General features: G+C 39.1%; 1 protein-coding gene across 2 annotated transcripts in view; it reads left to right on the top strand.

The window, feature by feature from the left end:
- The window catches only part of LOC126190962 (nucleoside diphosphate kinase 7), a 102,065-nt gene extending 100,055 nt beyond the window's left edge, over nucleotides 1–2,010 (top strand). For both annotated transcript variants that reach the window (XM_049931628.1, XM_049931638.1), the window contains 2 exons: nucleotides 594–701; nucleotides 825–2,010. In XM_049931628.1, the coding sequence (XP_049787585.1) occupies nucleotides 594–701; nucleotides 825–854 (138 nt within the window). In that variant the 3' untranslated portion in view covers nucleotides 855–2,010. The remainder of the gene's footprint in view (nucleotides 1–593; nucleotides 702–824) is intronic.
- Nucleotides 2,011–12,866: the final 10,856 nt, after the last annotated feature.

Below are 12,866 nucleotides of genomic sequence, written 5' to 3'. Positions count from 1 at the left end.
GTCACAAAAACGATTTTACATGTATTTGGGAGGGGGGGGGGGGAGGGGAGGAGAAACGAGGGGGATTTTGATGACATTGGTTATCAATTACCTACTGCATTGGGCGGTCAACTTCTTCTCTCTACCACAATTTGGCACTGGCCATTTATTCGAGTGGACAGTTAATTGGTGGTCATACCTTCATAAAAGATTGAAGAAGCTACATAATTTAACTGATATGCTGTTTATTCACTTCTGCTCATGCACTATTTGCCGTGCCGTGTACTACAACTCAGTGTAAATTTTCCATGTCTCTAGAAATATAGATGAGTAAGTGTAGGTTGTGGAAAAATAGAAATGGATTTTTAGTCACAGCTCCTTGTGTTCCATACTGAATTACAGGAACTGATTATTTTTGTTTTATTCTTGGTACCTCTTATCATTAAAGAGATGTATACATAGTGTTATCAAATGAATACCAGGATGACTTCTAAGATTTTTGTGTCTCTGTTTCATGTTACTGACTATGGCTAGGTTAATGTAGTTAGTTACTGTAAACGTAATTAACATCACTACTGTACATTAAGATGCAGTGTTTGTGTTGCCTTATGCAGGACAGGGCAAGAGAACTTCGTCCAAATACTTTACGTGCAAAATTTGGTAAAACAAAGGTGTTAAATGCAATCCACTGTTCTGATTTACCAGAAGATGGTTTGTTAGAGGTTAGTAAATGATTTATTGAAGAAGAGAGTTTTATTTGTATTCCAGTTCTGAATGTTGTTTACTTATTTTGTATTTGTTATTATATGATGAAAAGCAATTTCTTCACTGCATTACTGTTGCAGGTTGAATATTTCTTCAAGATTCTGTCATGAATGTGTGCTAGTAATCCATTTTTCAAACTTCCTTAGAAAAGTAAATACATGGACAATATTTTTAAAAAAATTCATTGTGGAATGTTCACTGTGTTGAATTGTAAACAATTTTGTGGAAGAACTAATGATTTAAATCTGCTTGCCTGAATGTATAAAAAATTCTGCTCTTGCAAGTGAGAGAGAAATCTATTTTGCAGTGCTTCCAAAACTTTCGAAAATAATTTTTTCATAAAGTGATGATAAATTAATGAATATGACATCTGTTATTTTAGATGGTTGATGTGTGAAGTACAAAAAGTCTTCAACATTGAAGTATTTGTGAAACCATTCCAGTTATTTTATAGTTAGGATTATTTTATAGTGAATCACATTCTCTCAGGTATTACTATGTTTATGTGGTTTATGTGTATATGCCATGCCATAACAGAATATGCACAGCTTTATTTTGGATATTTGTTTAAAAAAGTAAAGGAGAAGATGAACAGGAAATACATATGCAATTTTAACTTTAAAACACACACCGTATGGTACTAACATGTCACTGTGCATAATTTTTGTAAGAGGTGTAGCAGAGTGGTATTTGAATATTTCTTCAAGGTTCTGTCATGAACGTATGCCAGTGACCCACATTTCAAACTTCTTCAAAAAGTAAGACCACTTAATTAATTTGGAGTTAATTGAAATCCACTGATGTAGCACTCCAGCTCAAAAATATTTCACCCTTAGTCCTCAGCTTCCAATGTAGAATTAGGAGCTTACCCTATTGTGACTATGCATGTCTCATAACTTTTTGCTTATCACCATCTCAGTCAAGTACTTATTAACTATTTGTTGCTGTTTTGTACACAGATATTGTTACAAACACTTCTATTTAAATCAACTAAATGAGTGATTAATGAAATTTGTGCACATTACACACACATAAATATGATTTGGAGTTTCTAGGTTTTACATTAAAAGTATTTTAGATTAAATTTCTAGTCAGATTTAGTTTTATATTATTTTTATTTTACTTATTCAGCTGTGCTGTAATCAATCTGTAATTGTAATTTCAAATTATAATACTCTTATTAGCACAACAAATGTTTTATACAGCAGAAAAATTATGTTTGGTTTGTCTTTTAGCGAAAGCTAAATATATTTTCTCCAAGAATGATGTATTCCTGTTTTTTATATCCTTATTTTTAATATTCTTATATATGAAAGTGAAAGTGCTTGTATGTTTCAATATTTTGATTGATTTCTGCAATAATAATGCGGGAGGGTGATCTGTTTTGTGTGGATATTCAATCTCAGTATATTAGCTTCCTGCTGTTTAATAAATACTTTAAAATATCTTGAGGTTACTATGAGAAAGTCTAAATCATTACCGAGCGAGGTGGCGCAGTGGTTAGACACTGGACTCGTATTCGGGAGGACGATGGTTCAATCCCGCGTCCGGCCATCCTGATTTAGGTTTTCCGTGATTTCCCTAATTCGCTCCAGGCAAATGCCAGGATGGTTCCTTTGAAAGGGCACGGCCGACTTCCTTCCCCTTCCTTGCCTCATCCAATGAGACCGATGACCTGGCTGTGTGGTCTCCTTACCCAAACAACCCAACCCAACCTCTAAATCATTATCCTCAGACTTATCAAAATAACAGTTAACAATAAAATTTGCAACAATATAGAAAATTGATTTACTGCTTTTGAAGCTTTGCAGCCTGAGTTTTCATCTCATGAAGAAGTAAGGTAGCAGATTTTGTGTAAAATATTTTTAAAACATTTTTTTCAATGAAATGTGTATCTTAGTTTCATTCCTTTAATTTGATAAGGGCTTATATGAACAAAATGTTCTGCAAGTCAGGTAAAAATTGCAGGTGTTGGGTATGGAGAGGTAACAAGGAAGCATTGTAGAGAGTGTTAGCCTGGATGTATGATCTATATTATGTAGCTGTTTCAGCATTTATGATCTCTCTTAATAATGTTGTTTGATGTTTTGTTGACAGAGGCTATACTAAGTTTGTATTCATGGATTGTGCTCTTGAGTTATATATTCATTCAAGTGTCCTCGGATTCCTCTGCAGTGGCAAACTTTAATAAAATATTCTTGATTTACAAACCATTTTACTTCAAATAAGACTCTCAGGTTTTCAGTAGCTGTCTCAGCCATTGTCACCAGAAGTAAAACACCATAGACTTTGGAAATGGTGCAGTGTTCTGCTTATAAAGGTGTGAAAGCAGTGTCTGTTAGCTTCCAGAGAGGGCCAAAGTGATGCACAGGAAGGTGAGTTGGATTCATAGCAGCTCCAGCCCACCATGGGACTGAGTGAAGTTAGGTGGCATGAGGGGCCAGTGCCATGTGTGAAACTGTCACTCCTGGCTCCCTACAAGTTCCAGACCTCTGTCATTGCTTTTGCTCAATATCCAGAGCTTGCCTCCCTACTAAGTGTGTATCCCTGGTCTCTGTAATAATTGTCATGGTTTATTCTCATCTCAGCCGCCTCCTTTATAATGGGACCATAACTTTCAACTGTTCAGATTGTATATTATGTCCATTTCGTAGGCACTGTTCAGCCGCTGCTGATTTCTCATTCTTCCTTTGTTTAATATATTGTATGTGGTCAGCATGTCACTCAGCAACAATGTATGTTGTTTGCCCTATGTAGATGCTACTACACTACTACTTTTGTGACACTTGCTTTCAGCTGCCATCAGAAAAGGCATGTATTGGCAAAAGAGACAAAGCCAGCTGCATTCCTTCCATGCCTTATAGCAACAAACAGCAAGATAGGATTCATGTTGCAGGGACATGAACTAAGACCAGTGTTGTGGCACAACTCCAAGATACGAGATATGTATGCCTTGTTAAGGGCAATGTAAAGCTTCAAGTTCCCACCATGTATGGCATCCCCTGCTAATGCAATAGCATTTACATTGGACAAACTAGCTGCACAGTTGCTGCATGTTGTGGCAAGCACACACAACATGTTAAATGAAAGAAGCACGAGAAGTCAGTCGTGATTGATCATAGCCTGGAAAATGGACATAAAATACAATTTGAAAAGAAAAGAGTCTTGGCTTGTGCATCATCATATTGGGATTCTGTTATAAAGTAAGCAGCTGGGATTAAAATAAACCACAACAATTTTAACAGAGGCCAGGGGTATGCACTTAGTAGGGCATGGAGGGTGCACTTTGGTTATATAACAAAAGCAAGGATGGATGCTTGGCACTTGTTGGGAGGCAGAAGTGATGGTTTCACAAGTAGTGCTGGTCCCTAGCACTATGTAACATTTCTCAGTCCTGAAATGGGCCAGAGATACTATGAGCTGCCCAACTCACTTCCCCACGTGTGTCACTTTGGCCCTCTCTGGCAGGTTCCAGATGCTATCACAGCTATATAAGTGAAACACCATGCCAGCCCTGGTATTTAACTTCCGATGGCGATGGCAGAGACAGTCATCAAAAGCCTGAGTGTTTTATTCGAAGAGATATATCTTGTAAACCAAGAAGATTTTATTCATTCAGTCATTCATTTTCATTGACCTGTGGACAGCTTGCTCCACACACACCACACACCCACAAACGCAGACACTCACCTTTCTCACTTCTTTTTGTGTTGCTGTCTCTGCATTTGTTAGTGTAACTGCTAAGTGCTTCTTCAGTGGGAAGTGAACTGTGGCAGTTGATACAAAATGTCAAACATAGTATCTAAAAACAAACAACTTGTGTTAATATTATGTACAGTTCAGATAATAAATTACACTGCAAATGTTTTGAAACCAAATATTTATTTACGTAGGCTACCTTAAATGTATGCTTACAGCAAACTATTAGCACATACTTCTGACTTGAAGGGGATAAGTGTCCCTTCAATCCCGCTGAAGTGCTCCTGTATGTACCGCAAACTTCTGGCATTCAAAATACAAATTGCACTCAATTGCACATAAATATTTGCTGGCTGATTATTTACCCTGGTTTCAAAGTACTCCTAGGACCTTCTATTCATCTTTGGTGAATCTCTTTATATGAGTGGTATTTATAATAGAAGTATCCATACATGAAGCCTAGAATGGGAGTGAGGGGGTGGTGTGGTAGAACAGCAGTTGAATCCATATCAATTTGTTTCTTAATAGATAGCAACAGAAAGCAATGAACTGTTTTGTAGTCCAATAGTATCAGCCATCTTGAAATCTTGCTTGCCTAATTACTGTAGCATAGTAGCATGAGTATGTGTGTAAATTTCATTGCTAGACTCAGAAAGATAAAAACACACTGATATAGCAGGTATATAAGAGTGATGCAGAATTTCAGTTTGCAGCCATAATTAGGGCTAGATCAGAAGAAAAGATTGCAGTCAAGCATACCAGATTAGTGAAACTATCCCAAGAAAACTGTTTTGAACAATTAGTTCATGAGCCCTCTCGAAGCGTAAATGGTTGCGAGAGCATACTTGACCTCTTAACAACAAATAATCGTAGACAAATAGGGAGTATTGTGACAAATACAGGGATTAGCGACCACAAGGCAGTTGCTGCTAGGCTGAATACCGCAACACCTACAGCCATCAAAAAGAAACACAAAGTATATCTATTTAAAAAAGCTGATAAAAATGCTCTTAAGAGTCTTTTTAAGAGTCTTCACTCCTTCTGATATGATCATGTAATTGTAGAAAAGATGTGGAATGATTTCAGAGAGATAGTATCGACGGCAGTTGAGAGATATATACCACATAAATTAATAAGTGATGGTACTGACCCCCATGTTACACAGACGGGTCAAATCATTGTTGCAGAAGCAGCGAAAAAAGCATGCCAAATTCAAAAGAATGCAAAATCCCCAATATTGGCAAAGTTTTGTAGAAGTTCGAAATATAGTGCATACTTCAATTTGCGGTGCTTTTAATGATTTCCACAACGAAATTCTGTCTCGGAATCTGGCAGAAAACCCAAAGAGGTTTTGGTAATACATAAATCACACCAGTGGCAAGACGCAGTCAATACCTTCACTGCGCGATAACAGTGGTGAAGTCACTGATGACAGTGCTACTAAAGAAGAGTTATTAAACACATTTTTCTGAAACTCCCTCACTAAAGATGAAGTAAATGTTACTGAATTCCAATCAAAAACAACTGCTGAGATGAGAAACATAGAAGTAGATATCCTCGGTGCAGCAAAGGAGCTTAAATCACTTCATAAAGGCAGGGCCTCCGGTCCAGAACCAGTCAGGTTCCTTTCAAAGTACGCTGGTACAATAGCTCCATATTTAGAAATTATACAGGGTGTGGTAGAACCGACTAAACAGTTTTAAGGAACAATAAAAAGTAAATCTGGATGTACACAGAAAAAAATGTTTTTATTTTCTAAATTAGTACAATATACCATTTTATAGTCATTTAATTTTGAAAATAATGTCCTCAAGGTGGCGGCCGTTAGCATCAATACATTGTTGTAGACGATCCCTGAAGTTTCGAGCAGCTCTTGCACACATATCTTGGGGTATGACATTCACTTCACCAATAATCTGCTCTTTTAACTCTGGTAGGGTGTGAGGGCGGATTTTGAAAACCTTTTCCTTCAAGTATCCCCAAAGAAAGTAGCCAAAAATGCTGAAATCTGGTGACCGTGCAGACCATTCGACATCACCCTCAAAGAGCCGAGGTGCCCCGGAAACATTTCTCTCAAAACATCAGTTGAAATTCGAGTGGTGTGAGCAGTAGCTCCATCCTGTTGGAACCACAAGTCCCCCGGTCCACGTTCTTCAACAATATTGTCCATTCTGGGTTGCAGAAAATTTTGCAACATTGAAACATAACGTGTGGAATTCACTGTCACAGGCACTCCTTCCTCCTCAAAAAAGTAAGGGCCTAGCATGCCAAATTGTGATATGGCACACCACACTGTCACTTCAGGAGACTGTTGCGGTCTGTCATGAATAATTCATGGGTTATTTTCAGCCCAGTAGTGAAAGTTTTGCTTATTCACGCACCCACTAAGATGAAAATGTGCCTCGTCACTACTGAAGAAACTTGCATTCGAAGGGATCTGAGCAAGCATTTGCTCACACAGACTTTGGTGGTTGGCGTAGTCTTCTAGGCATCATTCTTGAGCAATCATTATTTTGAAAGGATGGAACTTCAAATTGCATTGCAGAATCCTTCTCGAACTGGGGTCTGAAATCCCCAATGCAACAGAATGTTGTTGAGCAGAACGTTGCAGCGATTGCTGAACTGCTGTTCTCACCCCCTGCACATTTTCTGGCTTTCTGATGGATCTGCATTGGCCATGTGTATCTATTCTTAGTGTAGTACCAGTTTCCTCCAACAGCCGAACCCAGGACCGAATTGTGTTTGCATTAGGAACGGCATTTTTGCGTGGAATGTTGAACTGTCACCGAAAATCTCATTGTGTAGTGATCACAGATCTGTTGTTTTCATAATAAGTGTGAACGGCAAAATCACGATGTGCACCGGTCCAGACCATGTTGGATAATGAAATGGGGTCAAATAAAGGCAGACCACGTGCAACTGCCTACCCCCACCACAGCCCAAGCGGTAATCAATAGAAACAGCTTAGTCGGTTCTGCCGCACACTATACAACCATTCACTCACACAAAGATCCGTACCTAAATACTGGAAAATTGCTCATGTCACACCAATACCTAAAAAGGGAAGTAGGACTAATTTGCTGAATTGCAGGTCCATATCACTGACATCAATTTGTAGTAGGATTTTGGAACATATACTGTGTTCAAACATTACGAAGTACCTCGAGGAAAACGATTTATTGTCACACAGTCAGCATGGATTCAGAAAATATCGTTCTTGTGAAACACAACTAGCTCTTTATACTGATGAAGTAATAAGTGCTATCGACAGTGGATGTCAAATTGATTCCATATTTTTAGATTTCCAGAAGGCTTTCAACACCGTTCCTCACAAGCGTCTTCTAACCAAACTGTGTGCCTATGCAACATCGCCTCAGTTGTGCGACTGGATTCGTGATTTCCTGACAGAAAGGTCACAGTTCGTAGTAATAGACAGAAAGTCATCGAGTGAAACTGAAATAGTATCCGGCTTCCCCAAGGAAGTGTTACAGGCCCTCTATTGTTCCTGATCTATATTAACGACATAGGAGACAATCTCAGTAGCCATCTTAGATTGTTTGCAGATGATGTTGTCATTTACCGTTTTGTAAAGTCATCAGATGACCAAAACGAATTGCAAAATGATTTAGATAAGGTTTCTATATGGTGCGAAAAGTGGCAATTGACCCTGAATAAATAAAAGTGGGAAGTTATTCACATGAGTACTAAAAGAAATCCACCAAATTTCGACTATGCGAAAAGTTACACAGATCTGAAAGCTGTAAATTCAACTAAATACTTAGGGATTACAGCTACAAATAACTGAAGTTGGAATGATCCCATAGATGATATTGTGGGTTGAGCAAACAAAAGACTGCGATTTATTGGCAGAACACTTACAAGGTGCAACAGGACTACCAAAGAGACTGCTTGCATCACGCTTGTCCGTCCAATTCTCGAGTATTGCTGTGTGGTGTGGGATCCGCATCAGGTGGTACCTATGGATGACATCGAAAATGTTCAAAGAAGGGCAGCTCGTTGTTTTGTATTATCATGAAATAGGGGAGATAGTGCCACAGACATGATACGTGAATTGAAGTGGCAATCATTAAAACAAAGGCGTTTTTTGTTGTGACATGATCTTCTCATGAAATTTCAATCACCAGTTTTTTCCTCCAATTGTGGAAACATTCTGTTGGGACCCACCTATTCAGGGAGAAATGATCATCACAATAAAATAAGAGAAATCAGGGCTCGTACAGAAAAAAATTTAAGTGCTCGGTTTTCCCACCCACCGTTCGAGAGTGGAATGGTAGAGAGACAGCTTGAAGGTGGTTCATTGAACTCTCTGCCAGGCACTTTATTGTGAATACCAGAGTAATCAAGTAGATGTAGATGTCTCCATGTGTTGTCCAGAGTTTTGGAGAGGCGTCTATGTTGTTATTCATTACCTGTATTTTTTCAAATGATATCTGCAAGTCAGTTTGTTTGGCAGTCTCTCTAAGTCTGGTTTGAATCGCAGCAGTTTCTATGTCACTTGAGAGATTGGGAATATCATTAGCAAAAGCTAGACGGTCTGCCATGATTCCCTCTGATCCTCCAAATTTGATTGGGCTATAGTTGGTTTCGTGGACGAGCGGTTCTAGGCGCTTCAGTCTGGAGTCGTGCGACCGCTATGGTCACAGGTTCGAATCCTGCCTCAGGCATGGATGTGTGTGATGTCCTTAGGTTAGTTAGGTTTAAGTAGTTCTAAGTTCTAGGGGACTGATGACCTTAGATGTTAAGTCCCATAGTGCTCAGAGCCATTTGAATCATTTTATAGTCGGTTTCCATCATTCTATCTTACCAGAGCCTGTTGATTCTTTAAGGAACACAGTTGAAAAGCATATAATTAATGCCAGCAGTTTAAGGTCAATGCTGAATTCCTTAAGGATATCTAACAGGATTTCACAGTCTGTTGAATATACTGTTTAGACCTTAAGAGTATAATATTTGATAATGTGTTTGAGGTTATGTAACTGCTTTGGCTGTTAAATGACCTTTTCAGGAGCCCCATCGTATTCCGCTATTGGATGTTCAACTTGGGCTTCTAAACACTCCAGGGTGGTAAGTGAGAGAATTTTTAGGCTATTAGAGATACTCGTTTGTAGCTGTTGGTATTCTTCATGATGCCTTTCCATGCAATGGGTGGATTAGGGCTGGTTTTCGGTTTTTGGGTAGGGTTTCCTCAATCATTTTTTAAAAAAATTAGCTATTGCAAGGTTTCACTTGATTCCACAGAAACATTTTTCCACAGTTCTGCAACTGCTGAGGCTTCTCCAAGCGCTTTGTTGTTTTTGAGAAAGACAATGTGATGCTTGATTTCATCTTTGTCAGGTGATCTGAAAACGGTGAATGCTTTCATTGATCTCGATTAGGCTTTTTAGTTTATCACAATTTAGTAACTGTTTAAAGTAATTTGCTAAGTGTTACCATTTTCTTCATGAGTTGCCAATGTTCCGTCCTTTCGCCGAAAGAATAGCAATGGCGGCTTATTTTCCATGGGTTTCCTTTGAAAATTTCTGTTGTACTCTCTGGTTTCCTTTCTCATAAAGATCTGATCTATCTTTTCAATAAGTGCCTTTTCATATGTATGTTTCTCATTTTTGAACGTACTAGCTGCTTTGGCCAGAACTTTTAAAGGTTTCCCAGTCAATTTCCAGTTTCGTCATGTAACGCTGTTTCCACGCAGTACGTCTTTCCTTGAGGACTGATTTACAGGTCGCCTCAGGCAGCCACCTTTTAGTGTAATTGAAGTTGCAGTCACTTGTTCTAGCCTTTGCCTGAAACTTTATGCTCATTTGTCGAAGTTTATTATTGTCAAAGCGAATGATCCATTTCAGGGTATTCCTGGTATTTGTGAAGATCAATTTAAACGTAATTTTTGACATGGGACCGTGTTTATGCCTTATTTAACTCTTGACATTCATAGTCTCTGGGCCATCTCTCGTGGAGATGATGACATGACCAAATTTGGGATTCTCCTATGGTTTGGACAGGAGATCACCAGTATTCCAAGTCTTGGTCTGTGATGTCACAGAGCCTGTACCAGTATCTCTAGTCTGGGCCAATATGCTGGAATTCTTGGCTGTTATAAATAGCCCAACAAATTTGAGCTAGATTGTGACATCAAAGAGCCAGAGCCAATATTTCAAATGTAGACCAATATGCCAGTCTTCTACAGTGTTATAAATAGTGTGGCAGGTCTCAGCTGGATTGTGACATCATTAGAGATGCACCAGTCGCCACGTTCGGTCGCCATCTTGTACACCCGGTCAGTCATTTTGGATTCTGACGTCATAGTTAGGGTGATGCTCGTGTTCCAAGTCTTCGATTGTGACATCCTGGAGCCAGGGCCAGTATTCTGAATTAGCCAGGCTGACCATGCGCCATTTTGAATTTCCCGCCAGTTTTTACTTCGGACAACAACCCTCCTTCCATAGGGAACACACTAGCGCAATCTGGAATTTCCCACCATTTTTGGATTTCCCCGCCTCAATTGGAATTTACCGCCATTTTATACATGAGGAAATTGGCCTCTGCCAGAGAGGGGAGCAGGATGGGGGACTGAGGAAATTTCATGACGTCATCAGTTTCGCCAGGACGCCAGAAAATCATGCCAGAATGCCCCTCACATATCTATTGTGCTTAACTGCTAATGAATGTAGTTCCTCCATCTTTTAACTATGGAAACCGAAGCTAATTGTTCGACTTCATCCCTCTCAGTAGCGTCAAGTGTAATGATATTAGCAGATTCAGAACTAATGGTAGCAGAACTTTGTGACAGCGACACTTCTGATCGCTGGCAGTGGTAATATTTCTGCTAGACAAGTAGAGTGAAGTTAGAAGCTTGTGTTGAGAATAAAGTAGAAGTTGTGACGTGTATCTTCGAACCCGGAACTTATAATGAGTCATGGACGTTCCTCTTCTGTGTAGCAGAAACACCTTTTTGTCCAAAGAAATTCCTGATATCGATCTCTGAAATAAATAAAAGGAAACTTGATTTAAGGAACCCTAACAGTAGTTCCCTTAAGACCAACCTGCCATTGCAAATCGACTTAAGGGCTTAGTGCCTTTTTTTTATCAGAAACAATAATATGTGTTATTTATAAAGATGTTTTGCTCACCAGAAAAACTTTAAATATTCTGAGCCTTGCGACAAAAGAGGAAAACTAAGCATCACTACATAATAATACACTTTTCACGGATGTATTTACGCTTATTTATAAGTTATTTACGATGACTGAGTTCACTGACCTAAGTCCAGACCAAACGTAGGAGACTATATACCTATACAGTAAAAACTATGTTTTAACATATTAACGCATAACATACACAGTGTTGTTTTGTCTTGTCGTGTGTACTTGAGTAGGGTTGGGGGAGGGGGGGGGGGGGAATGACTCGTCAAGAACGTGGCGCTTCCACGCTCTTTCTTGTTCTGCACCACACCTTGAGATAGTTTGAACTCGTATTTAAAAAATGAAGATTATGTGTAACTAAGCTATGTAATAAATATTTTGGTCTTAGGCCGTTTCAACGTAATGCTGAAATTTAAACCATTTTCGCGAAAGAAAAACACTTAACTATACTATACAGGTGGTGCATTGATCGTGACCGGGCCAAATATCTCACGAAATAAGCGTCAAACGAAAAACCTACAAAGAACGAAACTTGTGTAGCTTGAAGGGGGAAACCAGATGGCGCTATCTTTGGCCCGCTAGATGGCGCTGCCATAGGTCAAACGGATATCAACTGCGTTTTTTAAAAAAAATAGGAACCCCCATTTTTTATTACATATTCGTGTAGTACGAAAAGAAAGATGAATGTTTTAGTTGGACCACTTTTTTTCGCTTTGTGATAGGTGGCGCTGTATAATCACAAACATATGCCTCACAATTTTAGACGTACAGTTGGTAACAAGTACGTTTTTTAAATTAAAATACAGAACGTAGGTACGTTTGAACATTTTATTTCGGTTGTTCCAATGAGATACGTGTACCTTTATCAACTTATCATTTCTGAGAACACATGCTGTTACAGCGTGATTACCTGTAAATACCACATTAATGCAATAAATGCTCAAAATGATGTCCGTCAACCTCAATGCATTTGGCAATACGTGTAACGACATTCCTCTCAACAGGGAGTAGTTCGCCTTCCGTAATGTTCGCACATACATTGACAATGCGCTGACGCATGTTGTTAGGCGTTGTCGGTGGATCACGATAGCAAATATCCTTTTACTTCCCCCACAGAAAGAAATCCGGGGACGTCAGATCCGGTGAGCGTGCGGGCCATGGTGTATGGTGCTTCGACGACCAATCCACCTGTCATGAAATATGCTATTCAATACCGCTTCAACCGCACGCGAGCTATGTGCCGGACATCCATCATGTCGGAAGCAC

This window comes from Schistocerca cancellata, chromosome 1, assembly GCF_023864275.1.
Source record: "Schistocerca cancellata isolate TAMUIC-IGC-003103 chromosome 1, iqSchCanc2.1, whole genome shotgun sequence".
Lineage (NCBI taxonomy): Eukaryota > Metazoa > Arthropoda > Insecta > Orthoptera > Acrididae > Schistocerca > Schistocerca cancellata.
Note: the sequence above shows the minus strand (reverse complement) of the source record. Positions and strands in the feature narration are given on the sequence as shown.